The sequence below is a fragment of the Bacidia gigantensis genome (assembly GCF_019456465.1).
Source record: "Bacidia gigantensis strain McMullin 20006 chromosome Unknown contig_74, whole genome shotgun sequence".
Classification (NCBI taxonomy): Eukaryota; Fungi; Ascomycota; class Lecanoromycetes; order Lecanorales; family Ramalinaceae; genus Bacidia; species Bacidia gigantensis.
The window spans coordinates 1,205,956-1,227,901 of record NW_025408613.1 but is presented as its reverse complement, the minus strand read 5'-3'; the positions used below and the strand labels follow the sequence as shown (position 1 = coordinate 1,227,901).

General features: G+C 49.2%; 8 protein-coding genes across 8 annotated transcripts; 1 reads left to right on the top strand and 7 right to left on the bottom strand.

Moving 5' to 3' along the window:
- Positions 1 to 380: 380 nt before the first annotated feature.
- Positions 381 to 772, top strand: KY384_000747 (uncharacterized protein; the record flags this gene model as incomplete). Its single annotated transcript, XM_044809281.1, has 2 exons — positions 381 to 386; positions 440 to 772. 2 exons carry the CDS (start codon positions 381 to 383, stop codon positions 770 to 772), a joined length of 339 nt encoding a protein of 112 aa, XP_044665268.1.
- A 3,461-nt stretch (positions 773 to 4,233) lies between these two features.
- Positions 4,234 to 4,872, bottom strand: KY384_000746 (uncharacterized protein; the record flags this gene model as incomplete). The annotated part of the gene is made up of 1 exon (XM_044809280.1): positions 4,234 to 4,872. The coding sequence occupies one exon, from the start codon at positions 4,870 to 4,872 to the stop codon at positions 4,234 to 4,236; it is 639 nt and encodes a 212-aa protein (XP_044665267.1).
- A 654-nt stretch (positions 4,873 to 5,526) lies between these two features.
- On the bottom strand, positions 5,527 to 6,111 carry KY384_000745 (uncharacterized protein; the record flags this gene model as incomplete). Its single annotated transcript, XM_044809279.1, has 1 exon — positions 5,527 to 6,111. One exon carries the CDS (start codon positions 6,109 to 6,111, stop codon positions 5,527 to 5,529), a length of 585 nt encoding a protein of 194 aa, XP_044665266.1.
- A 420-nt stretch (positions 6,112 to 6,531) lies between these two features.
- KY384_000744 (uncharacterized protein) lies at positions 6,532 to 7,049 on the bottom strand (the record flags this gene model as incomplete). The annotated part of the gene is made up of 2 exons (XM_044809278.1): positions 6,532 to 6,603; positions 6,639 to 7,049. The coding sequence occupies 2 exons, from the start codon at positions 7,047 to 7,049 to the stop codon at positions 6,532 to 6,534; spliced, it is 483 nt and encodes a 160-aa protein (XP_044665265.1).
- A 334-nt stretch (positions 7,050 to 7,383) lies between these two features.
- Positions 7,384 to 8,532, bottom strand: KY384_000743 (uncharacterized protein; the record flags this gene model as incomplete). The annotated part of the gene is made up of 1 exon (XM_044809277.1): positions 7,384 to 8,532. The coding sequence occupies one exon, from the start codon at positions 8,530 to 8,532 to the stop codon at positions 7,384 to 7,386; it is 1,149 nt and encodes a 382-aa protein (XP_044665264.1).
- A 1,257-nt stretch (positions 8,533 to 9,789) lies between these two features.
- KY384_000742 (uncharacterized protein) lies at positions 9,790 to 10,710 on the bottom strand (the record flags this gene model as incomplete). Its single annotated transcript, XM_044809276.1, has 1 exon — positions 9,790 to 10,710. One exon carries the CDS (start codon positions 10,708 to 10,710, stop codon positions 9,790 to 9,792), a length of 921 nt encoding a protein of 306 aa, XP_044665263.1.
- Positions 10,711 to 11,425: 715 nt separating this feature from the next.
- KY384_000741 (uncharacterized protein) lies at positions 11,426 to 12,221 on the bottom strand (the record flags this gene model as incomplete). Its single annotated transcript, XM_044809275.1, has 2 exons — positions 11,426 to 11,914; positions 11,976 to 12,221. 2 exons carry the CDS (start codon positions 12,219 to 12,221, stop codon positions 11,426 to 11,428), a joined length of 735 nt encoding a protein of 244 aa, XP_044665262.1.
- Positions 12,222 to 17,338: 5,117 nt separating this feature from the next.
- Positions 17,339 to 20,665, bottom strand: KY384_000740 (uncharacterized protein; the record flags this gene model as incomplete). The annotated part of the gene is made up of 2 exons (XM_044809274.1): positions 17,339 to 19,596; positions 19,651 to 20,665. 2 exons carry the CDS (start codon positions 20,663 to 20,665, stop codon positions 17,339 to 17,341), a joined length of 3,273 nt encoding a protein of 1,090 aa, XP_044665261.1.
- Positions 20,666 to 21,946: the final 1,281 nt, after the last annotated feature.

The following is a 21,946-nucleotide window of genomic DNA, read 5'->3' as shown; positions in this document are numbered from 1 at the left end:
CAACTGCAGCCACACCTCACGTACTCAGGAGTTCAAAGAGTGACTTTGGAGATCATGGACAAGACACCATGATCTTGATATAAAGACTAAGCTGGTTTGTAAGTCAGAACCTAACAAGCTAGCACAGACTACGGCTAATGCTTTTGGCTCCACGAATACCGACAAGGTGGGTTCAAGTACTTGATAGGCTGGTGTGATCATGTGGCAATGCTGTTCAGCAGAGGATCTTGGCCAAAATAAAAGACCGCACGATCCCCCTCGAAATTGCTGCAGACATCAAACCTTCCATTCTCCACCGTCTTTGTTGGTCCTCCCAAAGTCACTAACTGCACTGAAATTTCAATACACCCTAAAGTGATCAATCACTAGCATCAATCACCATGAAGGTACATTCCTCCCACCTTGCAATCGATGAAACCCCTTCTAACACCCCTTCCAGACTACCATCGTAGCCTCCGTCTTCGCCCTCGCGGCTTTGACAACAACAACGCCCGTCGAGCTCGAATCCCGCGATGATTCACTCCCCGATAATACATTCGGGCGGCTCGACGTCTACTCCACTCCAGAGTGCACCAACTCAGAACTACTCGGAGATCAAGGGAAAGATATCTTCGTCCCCCGCAACATATGCACTCCCACCCTAATCACCGAGGTCGATGCACTTGGAGTCAAGGTGGAAGTCGCAACCATGTCCTACAGAGCACATCTCTTTTTCGGTGATGACCAAGGGCACTTGGGGGGAGGATGCGCCTTTTTTCTTTTACAAGGATAATTGCGAAGCCCAGGGTGAAGATGACGCGGAACGTTATATTCCTGATGTATATCGAAATAGCCTGACTGAGTGCAATGGAGTGAAGCCATCGTCCTCAAGTCTTGGTTTCAGGAGTACCCTGCTTTTTTGCCAAGAGGACGACTTTTAGGAGCAAAGAGTGTAATTAGCAAGCAAATATGGTGGATAAGAGGAGCGCATAAGTCATTGGAGTGCCTTCCCCGAATACAATATTTCTTCTCCAGTAATGATGCTTCTTGCATATCACGTTCCTTGAATCCACTTCTACCAAGTTTAAGTTCCCTCTTTTCACACCTGCTCCAGACATTCAATCGTATTTGGAATACTTGGCCCACCCCACCTGCCCCTTACTCTTGCCCAAGCCAAACGGCTTTGACTTGACATTACCACCCGAATGACGGTGAGAGGATCCTAAGTCACCGGGTACAGTACTCTCAGCTAGAGAAACCACGCTGGTCTTCTTTTCTCTGCTATAAAAGGGTGATCTCCGTGCAGAAGAGTGTAGACTTCAACAAAGACAGCCAGAGACGGTATCTCTAAGCCATCGGCGAGTATTAAGCCACACGCCCAGTATATGCTCAGGCTAGATTCAGTACGAAGTTAGATCATCATAATACCATGTTAGACCTTACTTTCCATCACCTTGACGGTCTCGTTGTCAAATTCAATTGAATTTTTACCACCTTCCTCAGCGATCAGTGGCGACCTTTTACGACCGAGAAACTCCGAAGATAGTGCTCCCCTTGCATGCACTTTAGCCCGAATGAACTCCCGTCCAACTACTTCGATGATGTTCGAGCAGCTAATAGAGTTCAGATGCTTAGCATCTGTTCAAGTGGATGCACACCTCCACTTGCCACCATAGAGATAGAGCGAATCGTATCCAGCTTTTCCTGTCTCATGCACACCAAGGAGATTTCTGTGGCCGGCTCAGAGTAAAGTTAGTCAACGACCGTACAACACCGAATTTACACTGGATTAGCCAAATGACCTTCTCAATTGCGCAAATTTGATCATCTGGCATTTTTGGCTCAACAGAGCACATTGACCCGTCCGACGGAATCCCTTAAAAGACGACAAAAGTCCCTTTCAAATCGCACAAATCATCAACCTTCTTGCTCTTCACATCCACCATTACTTGATTCCAGGCCACGTTCTCCGTCACTTACAACCCACATCAGCTCTTATCCACCACCAACAACGTCCAATATGAAGGTCCATTCAATGCACCTCTCAGGAAGCCTTCGCTGACCTCATCACCAGACCACCATCATAACCTCTATCCTCGCCATAGCCACTCTCGCAGCAACAACCCCTGTCCAGCTCGAAGAACGCGCTGCCGTCGCCGGCCAGCTCGTCGGCTTCACGACCATTAGTTGCGCCAACACAAATATAGCAGGTGTACAAGAAAAGAAAACATTTTCGCTCCCTCTGAATGTCTGCGTCCCCACGGTGATCGCCCAGGGAGTTGCGGGCGTGTTTTTCGGGGAAGCTCCAATTTTGTCCTATAAAGGGGGTTTTGCACCGGGCACGGCGGCACCGAAGGGTAAGGTCTGTAGCTTCACGTTCTTTCGAGGGGATGGGTGTGGAGGTACTGGTGTGGAGGTTTCGGTTCCAGGAAATGCTGAGCAATGTCTGGATGTGCCAGTTGCTGCTTCTCCTGCTGAGAGAGTTGTTTTGCGGTGTAAGTAGCCTGTGGCGACCTGAGGATTTTGAATTCAATCTGGGGGGAAGGGGGATGGTAGAGATTACTTGACAGATAAATATGGAGGACAGAAGAATGCGAATGAGTCAATGAAATTGTATTACTGATCTGTCATTGATTAAGTGCTTGCCCAACTTTGACACGTCCTACTTCTTGGTAGTGTTGTACCAGCATCCCGCTCCTCTTTTGAATCAACAACAAATTAAAACTAAGGACGTCTGGTCCTGGACTACTGGATAAAAGTCGTTGACTATACTTCTGGGTAATCACGTGTAATATTGATTATTTAGTCCTTGTGACCATAGTGTTATCCGGACGTTAGAAGAAGGATGTCAAAAGACTTCATCCTCATGTCTACTCATAGATCTTGCGGTCTAGATCTGCGTGATCCGTGGTCTACATCTCCGTCCGAGAAGTTCCGAAAAGGTTATCGGAGGGTTACCACACCTCATTCACGCGGCTTCCAATGGATTCGCTCCTGAGCGATCTGGCTAGCACTGCGTGATCACAAGACATGAGTTGAAACTTAATATTTTACAGCTCATCGATTGCTTAGATAGTATTGGGTAAACAGTTAGGGTCTCTGAACGGGAGATAAGGGGTGGGTGGAGCTTACTTAGTCAAAGACCGTACATCACCGAGTCTCGACTCCTGAAGACTGTATAGACCTCCACACAGGTGGTCTACATACGAACATGTGGCGTTTCAATTCACGACAGTATCTCGGCCGGAGAATCTCGGGCTAATCCGACGAGAAGATACATAAAGACTCCGCATTTCCACTTAATTTTCAGATCCTATCGGTCTCTTCGCTTCAGTAAATTGGTTTCTTCTTTTTTGGGAACGGACATATCACTTTACTTAGCTAACTTTGGATTGGTCACTACCACGCAGTCATCGTTCAACGATATCATTAGCTATGAAGGTCAGCCCATCTTCCCCAACGTTGAAGCCTTCGTTAACTTTTCAGACCACCATCGTAACCTCTATCCTCGCCATGGCTGCTCTAGCATCGTCAACTCCCCTCCAGCTCGAGGACCGCACTGCCGCTCCGGTCGGATATATCATTGGGTACACAGAACCAAAATGCCTCGACACGTCCGCAGTTTCAGAACAATCGAGGACGTTCCAGCTTCCCCTCAATCAGTGCATACCAACAACTATCCGTGAGGTCAATGGAGGCGTCGTGGAGTCGAGGCTTGGGATCATGTCCTATACAGGGTACTTGACTGGCAAAGCACCCACGGGCAAGAAATGCCATTTCAATCTCTATAGAGCAGACGGTTGCCTGAATGAATTTGTAGTGGCGCAAATTCCGGTCGACCGTACGACGTGCGAGGCTTTTGGACTTCCTTCTTCTGCTTTTAGGAGCGTTAGGCTCGTGTGTGAATGAGGGGGGCGTGCATGTTGGAAGAATAGACTGGCACCGTCAGACTAGGGTTTTGGAGGAGAAGAGTGTTTAGTTAGTAAGGTATGACAACTACATGTTGTGGGCAGGTATGATTCAGCGCATAAGTCAATGGCATACTTAACCTGAGCGCTATATATGTCCAATCAATCTTTCTCATGGCGTTTAGCCTTAGCAGTCTTATTGCCCACTTCTTTACCAACAATACTGCATCATGAACCTGAAATGTCAAAGTGCTGAGTACTTCTCTAATCCTCTATCTTGTTGCACCTAGGTTACTATGCTGGAAAGCAATACACATATCGCTTACTCCGCAGACATATCATACCTTCATATATCTAGTCCCTCCCATTCATCCACAACCTTAGCCCTCGCAAATGCAGTAGCACATAATACAATCTCGTTCGTGTCCTTCATATATTTCATTTCAACAGCCTGCGGATCAGCAGCCTTCAATATACCCAGAAAGGTAGCCTCGGCGCCGCCTTGCGTTTCTCGCGGCAAGCCCTCAGGATAGTGACATGGATAATGTTCCAAGGTGAGTTGCACCCACCGAGATCCGCGAGTGAGGAGCTCGAAGCAATAGGGGCTTTTTGGCACTGTCTTTCGAATGATCCAGCGACGTATCTGTGGCGGTTGCACTTCCATGAGACGGGTGACATAGACATAGAGGGACGCAATTTTATTCAGCTCATGGTAGTTGGAAATGTAGCTGCGATGCCACGGAGGCATAAACATAACAGACAGATATGTCTTTTCGAGGACCGTGATGAGTCTGGTGAGCGCGGGTGTTGCGACGGAGTGCCAGTGACGGTCTGCAAGCGAGAGATTGAGTAGGTCGGAAGCTGTTGTTAACACGTCTGCGATAATCCCCGATAGTTTGGCCTTATATTCTTTATCCGTGGTTTCTGATGCCTGAGCAAGGCTTTTCACAACTAGTCGATGTAATTCTGAGGGTAGCCGATCCATTTTGTTGAGAACTGCGAAAGATTAGGATTTTCTGAAAGAAAACTAAATCTATAGGAGATCGGCGGGAATGTTGTGCAGGAGTGTTGTACAAGCACTTGAAAACCTCCTAGTTGCTTGCGTAGTGAACAAAGACCGCGACCATACATACCTCAAATCTGTGTAGGCTGCTTCAAAGTTGAATCCTTTACGCGCCTGGATTCCGAAAGGCATCGTTTCTCGCAATTAACAGACTGGAGCTGCAAGCAACGTCATGTATAGAGATTAAAGGCTTACAGTTGTTCTTAGTCATTCTATGAGGTGAGTGCTGGACTGTATCCCACATGCATGTGCAAATTGCAAAAACCTCATATAAGAAATTGGTGATGCTGAGATATTTGCCTTTTCGACGACTTTTCCGGACTCAATGGGGCGGCTCATCATATTATCCACGCGTCTGAGATTGGTAATAGTCGTCATTTAAATGTTCGTAAAGGAAAGGTCGAGGGGGTTGTGCTTTCGTGGGCCCTGCTTTCTTCTGATAATCTTTCCTCGTCTAACATCCATCCTCGATATGTCACTGCCTTGAGCGTCACGACTGCAGGCACTTTGAAAGCTACGCAAACCTCTTCATACCTGGCAATTACCACTCGTACTCTACGCCCCCTTTAACAAGTCTCACCCTCGTTCCTCAGTCTTAGTCGCACTTATCTCAATCTCCCCTGTCATTCTGTACCATTTCAACTGCACCACCTCCTCATTCATTCCCTTCAACATGCCCAGCAACGGTGCGGCTTCTTTCCTCTCAAAACGCACTGGCAAGTCCTCTGGCAGAATACAGGGCGCCTTCTCAAAGTAGCGCTTGAACATTCTCGTAATCAGCGACCCTTTTCGATCAATCTTGAAGCAGTACGGAGAATGCGGCGCCGTCTGTCTTACAGCCCAGCCGCGAAATCTAGGCTCTAAGCTCATGATCTGGCTAAAATAGATTTCGAGAACTGCTTGCTTTATGAGCTCATCGTCTTCGCAGAGGCTTTGTTGGTGCCAAGGAGGAACGCTGATGCCGTCTAATATTACAAATTTCAGGAGTTCTTTGAGTTCGGGTGTTGTGCGACTATGGTTGTAACGGTTTGTGAGTGAGAGATTATACATGTCTGAGCATGTCTTGAAGGACGTTGTTTGGTGCCCAAATATCTCGTAGCCTGTTTGCACAAGGTTGTCAATGACCAGGCTTTGCAATTCTGGGGGAAGTCGCTCCATCATTGTGGAAGATCTGGTGGGTTCGCACGAGTAGAGGAACACTTCGTTCAGATGAAGATTTAAAGAACTTTTCGAGATTGTTGTACAGACATAATCAAGTATCACAATCGGCGATGACGCAAATCAACGCTGTCACACAAAACACAAAGCATGACTCATAACTGAATGTGATGTTGATTATGGTGTTAATGTTGAAGGAGACTTTACATCCCAAGAATCTTAAAAGCATTGTGTAAAGTATTCCAAATTTATATGGAAAATGCTTGTCATGACCAGAATATTGTGCACCTGACTTCCATAAAGGCATTGTCCCGTACCTGACATCCTCCTCGGTCTTTCACTGCTTTGAACCCGATGACCGCAGGAAATCCGATTTCGATTACATCACCTTCAGGAGGGTAAAACAGGATAGGATAGTCGTGATCAAGACTTCGAAGCATCGCCACCAATTTGACGATGTGCGTCATAGACGATGGCGGCCTGCTTAGCCGGAAGCTGGGATGAATACTCCAATCAATAGGTATCTCTACTTGAAAGCGTCCGCCATCCAACCATATGAATCGATATGGGAGCTTCGGGATGATCTTGCTTGCAATCCACTTACTGATGGCGCGCTTGTGCCTTACAATGCCAGAAAGGTAAATTCGAAGGAGGGAGAATTGCTTGTGTGAGTCGGTGATTCCATGGAACGGATTTTGGCTCCAGATTTTACATGCAGCACTGAATATTGGGTCTAGAAACGTTTGCTCTAGTAGCGTGGCGAGGGTTGGTGCGATGAGGGTGTTGTAGAAACCATTCGTGAGTGAAAAATTGTAGAGTGTCAATAATGATGTTGGGACTGTCATATAGCCTTGGAAAATGTTTTGAAGGTGGCTAGCATCAGTGTCTTGCACGATATGACGGATGATCTGATCGTGTAGCCCGACAGGTAGTCGGTCCATTTTGTCTGAAGTCGTCGAAGACTAATAGCTATATTCCCTCGAGATGAATTGAACAGTGGATAAAGTCCTTGTTTTGCGATGTGTTGCGATGTGTCTTGAGGTTCAAACGAGACAAAAGTTGTCACACTTTTTTAGACTAGAAAATCTCCATTGTACAACACTGATGTTCTTTGATCGTCACAGCCCGAGTTGTACAAACACATCTTGCCGCAAGTGAAGTCGCTAGGCATACGCATCAACTGACAGTCTGTCCTCCTTCAACAATATGTGGCTGACCAATGATGGCAGGCGCCATCATTACATGTCACAGAGTAGAGGGATCTCAGAGTCCGGACTATGCTTCTAGCTCACGAATGAAGCACATCTCTATTGCTTCTGTGTTGTCGCCTTGTATTTCACAAATTTCGAACTCAGATTTTGGAATGATCCCTAAAGTCTTCAAATTTGGCTGATCTGGAAGTAATGCTGTAACATTTGGTTTTCTCTTCCCTTGCTTACGGGTCCTCCGACCCAAGATCTCAAAGGCTACAACGCCGAAAAGCGCTACCCCGATGACTCCACCTGTCACAGCCCCAGCTATGATGACTGTTCGATTTCTTGAGTGTGTTGCAGGGTGGGTGGTTCCTTCAGGCGCTGAAGTTGGCGTCCCGAATGATGTCGAGCGATCATTCGATGTGATTCTACCGAATAGTCCAGTGTCTACTCGTGGTTGCCACGCAGCAGCGTCTCTCGCGCCCCCGTCTGGACCACCGCCGATAATGTTGATGACCTGCTGAGGGACCTCATACGTAGTATTGGGTATGGGATACTCCGAGTACCATTCGAAAGTTGTCATGTCCAACAACTTGATGCCTGGAAGAGAGTCGATGCAATGGGAGGTATCCCAGCTGCCGTTAGGAGTGGCGATTTTTCCACCAAGAACAAACATCTGCCTATCATTATATGCTAGACAGGAATGTAGCACCCGACCAACGGGGTTGCCTACTTCGGTGTTGCTATTTTCTGTTTCGCTGATTTTGACCCACTGGAAGGAGGGCATCGATAGAACGTAAAGCTCGTCCGTTGTATTGCCATATATCTCTATTAATCCGCCGTAAATGGTCAGCTGAAAGCTACTTTGATCGGAAGCTGCACTCAGGGCTGAGCAGAAGTTGGATCTGGGCTCGGGGACGTCGCCAATTGCAAGTACGGCTGACCAAATTTGAGTAGCAATGTCGAAAACTTGGATCAGAGACATGTCCCTCTGTTGAGTGCTGCGATGATCTATGAAACCGCCGATGGAAATTAGGACGCCTCTTTCACCAAAAGGGACAAATTGTGTGGCTGGTCCATTGAAGTAAGGGATATGGGTAGTAAGGTTAGTCCAGGCAGGATGTACCTCATCGGTAGTGTCAAATACGGCCAAGCTATTCTCTTTCCTTTCAAACATCCCTCCTGCGATGAAGTATTGGCTTTGATTTTCATTTGCGATATTGGCAAGCATTGCATTGTATGTGTCGAGTGTCCCATAAGCACCGCCTGAGATTGTTTGAGATGACCAAAAATCATTCTGAACATCGTATGTTATGATCTGATTTCGACTGCTGACGTTATACTTGGGAAAGCTTTCAAGAGAATACAAGGTCTTCTGGTCGTTAGAAGCCCATAACGCACCAATACCCACATCTCTTCTCGTTGGAAGAGATGTCGAACGAACACTTTCAATGGCTGATATGGACCTTCCAACGGAGAATGGCGTACTAAGATTGAGCCACTGAAGCTTCTGCACTATATAATGTCAGTGAATCGGAGATGGAGGCCTGCTAATGCTGACCAGGCACCAAGTCAGGCGACTCATTGTTCGAAGGTATCGCAACAGGACAATAGATACGGTTTCCAACAAGAATAGCTAGAATATCAGCATTTTTGCTTCTAGTATGTTCTCTAGAAGCTCACGTCGACCAGTAAGAGACCAACACTGGTCACTTGCGAACGTCAATGTATGGAGAAAGAAAAAAATGGTTGCCGTTACTGAGATCATGTTTGGTGCACCAGATTTATTTGTGAAGATCTGAAAGTGAGATCCAAGAGAAGAGCAGGCATGGCTGCCGTCGTTGAGTCGAAATGTGTATGAAGTGGAGAGCGGAGCATATGCCTTTGTAGGATTTTGGTTGCATATTGTTTAAGGCTGATGATCTATTGGTGAATAGCTTGTGTAAATCATTGAGGCGCTTCTTAAGAAACATGCATAGTATGCCCGAGCGGGCATCTAAGCAGCGATCGAGTCAATTGGAAACTCCCATGTAATCATGCAGGTAGAGATTGTCTGGCCAAGTATGCAGCTAGGGTTGCTCATCATCACGACCATGCGTAAGAAGGCGCTGTTAGTCCAGGATGTTACAGAGACGGTAAGACAATATCAGCTTCGCCATAGGAGGCGCAGAGCTTTCTGTTCTTCCGTCAGGTAACGTTGCATTTCCTTACTGCAGGCAAACAAGAACACGCCGTTTGCATCGGTGAACAGCCATGAACTGGGGCATATAGTACTCAACCCTAAGCCTTCCAAACAAGATGTATTTCAAAAATGGTGGCAAAGATACCCGTACCGGCATTGCCTCCTTTGATTATTAATATCGTTATGTTCCTATCTTTATACCGGCCGTAACCACTCCTTACGCCGCCAGTCGACAGCGCTGTGCTAGTTCATGAATCACGAAGAATAGAATATGCGAATAGGTCCCGATGCTGTTCATCATAGGCATTAAGAGTCCAGACTGCCAATTGCTGTCTCGACGTCTCTGACTACCTCTTCATCCACAACATCAACCTTCTGCGCGTCCCTACCCCCGCCAAAATCGAACCACTCCGTTCCCCCTTCGTTGTCAGCTCTCCGACCTTGGAATGCCCGATGCAGCCCCATTTCCACACGCCGCATATCGCCCACCCTCCATGTCCGAACAAGGCGGAGCGGGTATGGATTTCCCGTCTGCAGCGTGCGCAGACGCACGTCAGGATCAAGGCTCATACCTATCTTAAGGAAAGGATGACTGGACATTCGAATCAGGTAGACAAAGCCCTCAGCATGTGGATTCGCCTGCTCACGCCGGACATTTTCCAGATCCTTCTCAATCGGCGGGTCTAAAGGAGCAGACGGAGCAACCACATTTGTTGCAACCGTGCCATGGTTCTCCACGTCGTCGATCAAATCCTCAAATATTTGGTATGATGGATGTTCTGCACTGACATGGCGCAGCGTGGGTATATAAGGCGGTCGGGGAACTTCCAGCCTGCGTACTCGATTGCGAAACGCTGCGCTAGGATTGACAGGCCTCCAATCGAACCAGTGATCGAAGCCTGTCTGCAGACGTACTACCACCTCCATTGGAATAGGTAGTTGTCCATTAATTACGGGACCGTGGCCGAGATGCCGCCTACCAACTCCCACGGTGACGAAATGACCTGGACCGCCGTGCCCGTTGCAGAGAAACCAGATGTACGCTGTGACGCGCGGGTTGTCAACGTCGGCTTCAAATTGCGCGCGGACCTTGACGTGGGGCATGTTCTTTGGGAAACCCCATATGTACTGAGGGGATAGGTAGTGCCAGTGATTAGGTGCTCTGTCGCTTGTTCTGGCTGCGAAGCCTTCATTTCCGACCCTGACGATGTAGTGAGCCCTCGCCATGATCTGGCGCGAGATGTGTCAGAGCACGGCAGGCCTCAACGTCTGAGAAGACTTTTGTAGCTGAAGAGGCCATCTTAAGCGGGCTGATGGGACCGCAAGGCTGTAATGATTAGATATTGGTCATGACAAAGCGAAATGTCAAAGCCCGAATTAGGCAGCAATCGCTAACGAAAGAAAACAGCAAGCGATCTTGAGATCTCGCGGGCGAATATGATGGTGTGATGCCACCAAGTGTGGCTGAAGGTACTCTGTAGGCACCCGCTTTTGGGGGCCATCATGGGCCTCTCTGCCAATGACCTGATCACGAAATGCTATTTAAGGGATACTCGAAAATACCTGGAGAAGCGCTTTGCTAGACTTGGTAACCCTGCTATTGATAAGTGATGAGGTACATCAAAAGCCAACACCCTGGGAGCAGAAGCTGGGTTCATCCGCTCCTCTCTGCTGCAGAGTTTTTCTCACCGTCGACTTTCGACAGTAGCAATTGAGATATAGAACAAAAATGCAAATTTGAACTGATGTCCAACAAGGATCTGTTGAAAGTTGTAGTTCGCAAGGCCTTGTGATTGCACATCGGTCTTACGGCCGCGTTCGCAGCGAAATCTTGGTAAATCTCACTCATTCCTCACTCCCCAATTGATGTGCAGAGAAACCTCCAGGTACTCTTCTTTATGGTGTCCACCTCTTTCAATGCTCTGACAGCTTCAAATCCATACTAGCTCGAGCCCAAGAACCCTCCCTCTCCGACTCTTTCCATGGCCTTCACACTGAGTACTCTCTTGATCATGTCACCACCTTTGACAGAAATTACGACCTCGAATTCCCCGATGGCTTTCACCCTGTCCACTTCCACACCGCCTCCTCCCTTCGCTGGTAATATCTCGACATTCTCAGCCCCTAGAATAATCTTTTTGCCCTCTTCATGCTCTATGAGTAATGCCTTGACAGATTGTGCTACGTCGCCCGGGGAGACAGAGCCGAAGATCGGCTGCAGAGCTGGTTTTATGGGCGACTGCGAAGCCACCCCAGAAGCAGGGCTGACTGCTGTCTCGGATGATTCGCTTGTTTGTGGCTCGGAAGCAGACGCTTTAGGGGCATTGATCGAAAGTGGTGATGAGGGACTTGAGGGTGCTTTTATCGGCGCGCGATGGAATACAAGCTGGGGTGGGAGGAAGGCGGAGAGAATCTCTGTAGCTCGTTGCGGCTAAACGTAGCACATATCAGCAAGCCAACATTACCATAGTAACAAGACATCGGAGACATACGTCAATAGGCGGTGGTTTAGGAATAGCAATCTTTTGGGCTTGCTTTTTGACGGCTTCGACCACAACTTCTTTCTGAAAGCCAAAATCGCGCTCCGCCACAACATCGCGAGGCTTGAGCTCGCTGCACTGGGTAGTAGCGTACTGGGCGATTTGACGTGGGAGCCATTTGCTTCGGAATAGCCCAGGCGCTACAGGGACAATCGTACCTATTTTATCAAGGAGGTCAGCGGCTGTTCGCTGAAACATGAAACTGAATAACCTTTGCGTCCGTAGCTGTCAACATCCTTAAGGAGCCGCACATTTATCGTAGTCCGTTTTTTGACTATTTTCTTCTTTCCGCGCCATTGGCCTTGTATCGGACCCGCGAAAAGTGCGTAATGGTCCTCTAGGGAACGACTGAGGCACGAGAGGCATAATGGTCTTCTAGAAAGTATAGACAGACTTGTCATTGTTTGTGAGCACATGTGAGAAACTTTTGAGTCTTCTCAAGCTTTCATTCTTAGTTTACTCCCGTCGCGTCCGAAAGCAGAGCGATATGCCAAGCAATTTAGGGCTGAATACAGAGCTCTCTCAACCTTACCTCCTCCTCATGTTATGGATTGTCACCTGATGCATGGGTACTTGATCTTGCCTCAGCTCCATGGTCTGCACCTCCAATTTCCAATTTGTGGTAGTACATCCCGACTCTCTGACTCTATTTCCTAATTGAACCCGAAGTTGCAAAGCAAAGGGTTTGTAAGGCAGACCACAGAGTTGCCTGCCCACCGTCTTGCCGCTTCGTTTTAAGCATGCATCTCAGACAAGAGCTGTCAACACAAGAGGCACCCCGCTGTGTAGTATCGTACCTTTGACGGCTCTGCATGCTTCTTTATCAAGTTCTTGAAGCACGGGAAGCAAGGCCTGTCAGCCTATGAAGCCCAGCTAGCATTGTTCAGGCTCGACATCGGTTTCTCCAGCCGCCTTGATGGATAGGCTTACCTTCAAAGTCTCCGTTGGACTGCAAGTAATTCTCTCAATTTCACCGGCAAAACTCGATGTCTGAACTCGAAAGACGACGCGCACACTAGACTCTAAGGTTGCGTTGATTCAATCTGGCTAATCTGCGAAAGAAACCGAACGTGTGGGTGAAGATGTCTAGATAAAAATGTCCCTCATCATTACCTCGTGATTTGAATTTGAGCCAACACCAGCCGATACTTGCACTCCAGCTCAACCCCATTACACCTGCATCCCTATTCAACTCTGAAAATGAGTGTTTCCTCCCCTTCTATACAATTACACCGCCCAAACAACCCCACACTCCCATGTTCCCAATTCCATTACTCCCTCCACCACCCTCTCAACAAGAATCCCCAAACCCCTTCTGGCAATTCGGCGCACAATGCTGTGGCGTACTTCCACTACAACCCCAATCAGCTTCCTATGACTCAAAAAAAGAATGATCGTTGAAGTTCAATACGTACCACCAACCTATACTACTGCAGCAATTTCCCGCTGAGCAACGTTGCCCTGTGGTCCCACCGCACCTTCCATCTTGCGAGATGACGAGTGGCGGGGTGGGGGGACAATATCCGAAGGCGGAATTGCAGCCGGGACCGCAGTAATCGTTGGTGGAGCCGCTGTAAGGTAGATATCAGTAAGTCAGGTGCAACGATGAGAGGTGAGGACAGAAGGCGGCGACGGCGAGAGGTGGAGAGGGGAAAATGGAAAGCAACAGGACAAGAAAACTGAAGAAATGAACGGCTTACCAGTAACCATACTGGCTACAGCACAGACCGCCGCCACAGGCCTTGTTAGGGCCACAGGAACCCTGGTTGGGCTGGTTGGTGCAGGTGCCATAATTTGGCTGGCAGCCATTGGCGTCGCAGTGTTCAGCGGTTGTGCCACTGTAGAGGCTTTGGTCAGCATGCTCGACAATACTCAACGATTTCTCATCTTTAAAAAGTCATGAAACGATGGGAAAGAGGGCAGCGGATAGAGAAAAGGTAATGCAAGGGACGGGGTGGTGTGGTGTACCAGTAACCCCATTTGCTGCAACATGTGCCCGCAGGGCAAGTCAAGCCATTATGAGTGGGTCCGCAATCTCCATTCGTGCTGACTTCGCGGGTGTCCAATGTGCCATTTGCGGTACCATTGGAGGGTGGTAGGGGGGTAGGCGACGGCCGCAAGGCCTAGAGCTGGGAAAAGGAGGAAATTTGTGATATGCATTTTGTTTTTGAAAGGAGATAGCGTTGAAGATGAAAAGTCTATTTGTTGATTGTGAAATTTGCTGATCTGTGAGTATCTAGGTGTGTTTTTGCTTTGAGGAATTTGGGGATTATTCTAGGGTTTTTAATAGTCGTAGTGGTTTTCCAGCTGGTGGGCATATCGTCAGGCCACGCGAAATGGCTTGCGCTGCGCCAGGAACCCACGAGGCTGGGCGGTGCACGATACGAGAACATACGACAAAATGTCACGATTTGGAGTGAGTGTAGTGGACAGCAGATATACATGATCTAAATACGTGCGCCGAGTGGATTGGGCTACTTGAAGACTGTTTGGCGTTGCCCCAGATCATGTATGTTGCAGCCCTACCCAGACTTGTCGTTGTCACGTTCATTCTGAAAATAGCAGCAAAAACGAAGCAAGATTTCTACGCAAGACTGCGAGCGTAGTGTTTAATTGTATGCAAGTGTGAGTTAATGGTGCATTCGCACACTATGACTGCTCTAACAATAATGCTCGTTGCGCAAGGTCGTAAAAGCGTTCTCTGTTCGGTCTAAAGAGACCAGATCAAAAGTATCCAATGAGCAATTTGTATATATAACCTCACTAGTACGACAGAATTCATGAAAGCAGAACACGCAGCCTTTCATTCTGGCATGGAGGATGTTAGCATGTCTACCGTCGTCAGAGCCAGCTTCATTCGTGTGCCAGATATATGTTGTCAGAATCTATCCTTGGTTAATACTGTGCGATCTCTCCATTCGAGACCCAGCAGCCCACACCTTACACAGACGATCCGTAGATCAGCCACCAAGTGATCCATGCGAGTGACAACAAGCCTGTTCTGGCAGTAAGATGCATTTCGTCTGGTCCTTACCACCACCAGGCCCCTCGCATCATTCCTCAGTCTCACAACATACGGAGCAATCCGGTCATCTCATTCGTAGGCCACTCCTAAATCATCCTGCATACATGAAACAAGCTGAAATGGAACAAGGTGAATCCCATGGGGTAGATCTGACAGCGAACCCTCCACATTCGAGCTTTAGGATCGGATGCCCATGGGTACGGACTCAGCCTTTTTGAATCCGACTAGTAGTGGCCTGATCAGAGATCAGCGCACGTGGCATCCAGATACGTACCGCTCACAAGCAGATGGTAAGGCTTGCACCACCTTATGGGATACGAGGTTTTCATGTTATGCATTTCTTATGTGTGTGACTAGAGGATACTGATATAGTGTGCTAATTTGTAACAAACACAGAATGTTCATAACCATATGCTCTGACTTATAATCACCCGTCAATTTGGTTTTGATAGGGACAGAATAGGGCACGATTATTGATGTGAAGATTACGGAGCTTTCGTCTCAAGGGGAGAGGAATGACACAAGGGTGAATTTGACCTTGGGTGGCAGTGGTAGTATTTCGTCGTTAACTCAACGATGTGACGCTTCGGCACTTCTTGGCTGAATGGTACAATCATTAGAAGAACCTGAGATAGACGTTCCCCATCTATTCCTGGGCTAAGTATTTCGACCGACTATCCAGCAGGGAGGACTCACGATCCGAGCAATCATCGAACCCCTGGATGTCCTCCCTACTCTCACCTAGACGTCCCATCAGGCATCTCGACGCTCTCATTCTTTCCGTCCACAATTGGCGGACCTTCTGGAACTATGAAATCAAAACGACTTCCAGTCGCCCAGAAGAACAGCCCAATACTACTAGCCTGCCCTACGATACAACTCAAATTAGCACACATACCCACTACTAATAACCTACCACTCAACTCGGGTTCCCATCCTTTCTCGCCCACTCTACCCCTCCCAAAGCCTTCAGAACAAACTACAATTCAACAAAGAATAACAATCAAACTCACCAACAGCACCCCACCCCCCGAACCCCTGGCTCTCCACACACCCAAAACTAAGCAACTGCCCGGCCCTCCAGATATCCTCATAACTAACCACATCCCTTGGCGGATAAATCAGCTCCGGATCCGCGCCCGGCAGGCCCGCGCCGCCTTCTCCACCTCCTCCCCCCAGAAGAACTCCAGCATCACCAGCGCAAAGGTGCAAGATCCCGAAACCCACCTCCTGGGGCTAAACTGATTAGGCCAGCGTCCACCGGGTGTAGGATACGTTTCAGGCGCGAGGAACTCGAAGAGCGTGGGTCCGTAGTGGGCTTGCTCTGCGTCGCGGAGGTCGAGGAGGGCGGCGGCGCAGTTGGAGGGGTTGAATTGCAGGGTGCGTGGGATCCAGAGGGGGGAGGAGGTGCAGTGGTAAGGTGGGTAGGAGAGGGGGGTGGGGGTGGTGGTGGTGTTTAAGTTGGAGGAGGGGGGCTGTGTAGGGGAAGAAGGGAGGGGGGAGAGGAGGGTGGTGGTGGCGAGGGTGAGAAAGAGGGGAAGGAGGATGAGGAAGTAGGAGGTAGGGAGGGTGGGGAGTAGTGACATGATATTGACTGCTGGGGGTGGTTTTGAAGAGAAGAACGTGTAAGTATCGATGATATCCTGGGATTGTGTAGTCAGAAGATCATTGTTTCTCCCTCATCGCGTGTCGCTAGCGCTGGAGTACGTGCGCTTCGATGGCGCAAAAGGGGAACTGCATGTCTCTTCCTGATTAAAGTGCCGGGAGAGGTCAGAGCTTCTGGACGGACCGTCTTTTCCGTTCTTCCCGAGTGGCTTCTCTTGTTGGACGGCATCGAGAATGATCAATGTGATCCAGATTCTCCAACAAGGAATCGATAAGGCAAGTTATGCCACAGTCGGGGAATTTGATGGAAAACCGTTAGCAGTAGGTGAAATACCAGCCAAAATTGATCCGTAGCCAATACAGGCAAACATGGGTAGACAGGCGTAAACACAGCCACGATTTGAAGCTGCAGTGAACATCGTGATAATTACCTGAAGCTCGTGACAGTATGTGTTGTACTATGTGCTTCCAAGGCGTAGAAATGGGAGAAAAGAACATCTTGTCAAGCTTCTAATTCTCTGTCAACGAAAGTACGTAAGTAGGAAGGAATAGATATATTATTTTCTCTAGCCTTCCTAGCGCCAAGTAACAAAATCAGCCTCCCATTTTTAGTCCCGTCTTTGTACGTTATTCTTCAAGCTATCGGCTTCTGGCTTGCTACTCAAATGCTTTGGGCACAAGTCCATCACTTGGGGATGGCCTCGTTCCCCACTTGCTCCTTACTCTCAAGCACCGCTGTTGGGTTATCCTGGTCGTCAGTGCTGAGTTTGATCGCATCTTCCTGATCAAGGCGTCCAGGAACTTCAGGCTTGCTTGTAGGCTGCTCGTCGATGATGCTCTTTTCGGTCTTTGTCTCGACAGCTTCAGGACTCTGAGCCTTGCCGATCGTTGGTGACGAGACAATCGGGGTGTTAGGTTCTATACTTAGTGGATTGCGCTCAGCTTCAACTATCGGGGTTGGCAGATCCGAAGTTGGTACTTCAGGGGACATTGGCTTGCCACTAAGCTGACCACGATCAACCGGTGGGGCAGCTTTCGATCCTGTCATTGACTGGGCCAATTGTATCCTGCCGTCCTCATCGGTCTGCCAGATCGTGACTGGCTGACATATGCTCCACGTTGGTGCAGCCTGCTTCGTTTGTGCCGCAGCCTCACCTACTGGAGCGGCAGGTTTCCGCTTTGCTGGCCCCTTAGCGCGACCTTTCCTTGCATCCTCAAGGGGTGCTTTCTCCTCTTCCAATTGAGGCTCTTTCTCCTGTATCTTGGGAGCTGATGGACCGATCTTCAACCTAGAATTTAAATCTGCGAGGAAGCCACCTTGGAGTGCGCCGAACTTTCCAGCGGCCTTAGCAGGAACGGCAGGCTTTGGTTTGGGAGCACTAGAAGCTCCCAAGCCCTTATCGCTGCCTTCACTGCCTATTGAAGAGGCTGAGGTGACTTTCGACAATGGGGTCGTGTCTGTTGTGTCTGAAGTTTTTGCAGGTCTAGCTGGCACCTGCGGCTTTGCGCTCTCTATAGGCGCGGGCTTGCGGTCGTCTGTTGGTGAGGTAGATTGTGATAGCTTAGATGGAGCGATTGGAACCTTCGCGTCTGCCGGTGGTACCTGATGAAGCCGTTTTGGCGGACGAGCGGGAATAGCAGGCTGTTGATTGGACGCCGAGGTAGGTGCAGCACCATCATCCTTTTTGGGTCTGGGAGGGATTGTTGGTTTCTCCGCTGCAATCGCGCCGGTTGCGGGCATTTCACGGCTTTGCTCTCCGGCAAGAATGCCTTCATTAGGGTTGCCGGATGTCTGCACGACAGCACCAGCCTCGAGCCCTTCGTCTGTTGGACTCTTGATGTCATTGACTGAGTTTCCCACAGTAGTTGTGAGCTCTGCGCTGTCCGGCGAGTCCTCCCAAATGTCTTTGCTCGGAAACCTCTGTGCCATCCCAGGTCTGTTCATCTCGTGACGAAGGTGCGGCTTGAATGACGACTTTGCCAAGCGCTCTTCCTTGGGCACGAGCTTAGCCTTCTCATCCTCACCGACCTCTCCTTTGCGGGCAGCTTCTTGCTGTGGGGTTTCGAATGCCACTCCCGCCGCTTTTGGTACCGAACCTATCGCTGTCACGGCAGGCTCTGGGGTATCAACGGTAGCGTGCAGTTGTAAGCTGTTCGGTGTATCTTCCCAAATATCTTTACTGGGAAAGCGTTTCATCTGTTCCCTCAGCTTGAGCCGTTGCGCGGCCGTGACATGTTTCTTTTTGCCGTCTTCCTCCGGAAATAGAGGCTCATATTCGTCTACGTCTTCTAGGGGTGTGTGCATATTTTCGCGCTCATCGTCATGCATGGTGAATTTATGAACACTGCCCGGTCGGCTTGTTGGCCGACTATTAGCAGCGCTCTCCGATCTGCTTGCAGGTTTGAACAGCGGATGGTTCTCGTACTCTGCGCCTACGTAATAGCTGCTGCCCCGACGTGATGCAGCAGGTGAGACTGCGGGCTGCATGAATTCCGCCCCTGGTGTTCTTGCCACCTCGTCTGCGGCTAGGATCGGTACATCGTAGCCACCGTCGTCTGCAAATTCGCCTGTTCCATCGACGTTACTTGCACGTAGTTCAAGATCTACACTAGAAGTACCATTTCCGTTACTTGTGTACTTACCATTTCGTACAGCAGACGGGGCGTCATGGGTGTCATCGTCCTCGGTCTCGCTATCCAAAGCATCCTCCGTCGAACCAGCTAGCGATTTATGACTTCGAATCTCCTGGATGGGTGACGCTGCGTCGGTGTCTACTGGAAAGCTTGATTTGCGCAGCGGGGACTCAGCATGAGCCTGCGAGCTCGCAGAGCGTATACGACCGAACGTCGCGGAATGGGGGGTGTTGATCCGAGATGAGTACTCTTCAGAAGTCTGATACCCGAAACGTTCATCCGTTGGTCCACTGTTTGCTAAAGTGGTTCCTAGCACAAACGTAAGCATGAACACTAGAAAGGTTGCAGACTATGAGGGGTTACGCGATGTGTTTCTGACCAGCTTGTTCAGGTCATCGCTACTCAAAGCCCATCCTCCTCGTCCTCCTCCAATACCAGGACCATACTCGCCATGTTCTTCTCGATCTAGAGCTTCCGGATGTTTGGAGTACCAATCCCGCTCGAATTGATCCGCAGACGGGACGCCATGACCATGTAAGCCGTAGCTGTCGGGCGGGAGAACTTCTCGGCCACTTGGTGTTCGGCGATGGTGTCTACCAGGTTTTGCTTGTCCTGAATTATGAAAGCCGATGCCCGCCGGCGACTGTTGAGGAAAAGGTGATGTGGACGGTGCTTGCACGTCCCCTGCGTCAGGTAACATCGGGACTCGCTGCCCAATCTCCGGAATCCCACGCTCTTCATCTTCCTCCACTTGCGCGGACCCGGGGCGTTCTGTGTCTGCGGAAGACGCCGTCTCCGTCCTGAAGCTAACTTTGGGTCTAAGCGAAGAATCTTGGGCCTCTTTCTCTCCTTTTGCGCTTCCAGACCGGCTAGGTACTTTCCCCAAACCAAGAGCGGCCACTTGACCCGAGTCAGTGCGAGTTACAGCAGCAACTCTTTGCTTCGCGTTGTCTTTTGAGAAGGAGGGTTTAGGAGCATGGAGCGGCAGATCCCCGGCGACGTTTCGTGTCTCTTGTGCTTCACTGGCGGTTTGTTCTTGTAGATTTGAAGTGGACTGAACACGCTCTATGATGTCTGCATACTCGTTTCCTTCCTCGCCAATCGAGGGTATTGACACACTTGGGGGTCTTTGTGGCAATTCAGCTTCTGAGGTGTTTCTACTAGAATTTTTGTAAAAGCTGCTCTTTTCTCTGGGAACTCTGCTTGGGGGCGGTTCGTTGAAAGGAGACCTAGGGAAGTTGTCTCGATCTGGTGACACAGAGCGCTCTGACGTTCGCCTGTTTGGCCTTGGAGGCACCTTTGGAATCTCCATGCTCGTGATGTCCGGGTGTTGATGGTGGGATCGAGCAGGTCGCGGAGGTACTTGAGGTATCGACATGCTTGGAGCAGAGGTGGGTTGCTTTGCAGAGCAAAATCAGGAAGTTCTATATTGTTGGATTAGCATTGGGTCAAATACGGAGAAGATTGATGTTGAATGCAGGCAATTGTTGAGCTGCGCTTCCTAGTTCTTTCTATGATCATAGCAGCGATATACACGCTTGTCCACAGTGATCTTACCCAAGAAGATCATTTGATCCATGGACCTAGGCATATGTGCCTTAGGGTAATTGTTCTGCAAACGGCATGGGAAATGAAATCCAAGTACTTACTTCGAGCAAGCAAGACAAATGGAATGTCTTGCAATGAGCAGCTGTAGCGCAGTGAACCGAGTATTTAGCTGCTCGGACTATTCAATTGGCGTGTGGGGGGCATATGCATGGACAAAATACCCTGCTTGCTGCGTGACCATCAATCGGCGATCGTCTAGAACTTGCGTCTTATTTTGATACGGCGACGACACCAATCGGCCAGTGTGTGGCACAGGCTTCGGGCTTAATAAGAGTGCTTGGATTGGTGTCCTCAGCGAATCAAATGGCTCAACCTTAAATCTGGTCCTTCGGAGTCTTGGCATTGCTACTGCTAGGAAAACGTCACAGGACGAGGGGAGCGTCGGCGCATGCACAAGAGGAGGAGGGCATTCCTTGTGTCTGGCCGTATACTGTGATCATCTAGGAGCTTCTCATTAGAATACCATCCTTTGGTGTAAGCGATGCCGAGTATTGGGCAATTCCTATGTACGGATGGAATATATTCATGACTGTTCTGTCGGAGTATTTAAGAAATCGACATATTGTTTCAAGGGTTGAAGGCTGGACTGACAGCATCCTCACATATTCTTAACCTTAATGCTTTGCTGTAAGCCCCACACACTCTCCAAGACCTTGGCGGAGGATCGATGCTTGGCTTGGATGCGGGATTGGTGATCGCTGGCATTGGAAGCTGACGCTCGTGGGGCATTATCTGCTATCAAGGCTACTGGTTTGACTTGCGTAAGGACCAGACCACGGATCGTAAGAAGTCATCTTTATTGTAAGCCATTTCGTCCAAGGAAACTATTCACGGACGCCAATTGACCCGCGGTCGGGCCCAGCAAAAGGTAAAGCTGTCGCTTGCAAGCATATACCCATAATCTATTAGTACAAAAAACCAGACTTTCAGGGGTTCCCCTAGGGTGTGGCCCTCCCTTATGACCTGTACGCCTGGGCGGCCAATTCCGTACGGAATAGCACCCGTCATTCGCCATCCCTCTTTCGTGTACTTGACGTGCCAGCTTCTTCTT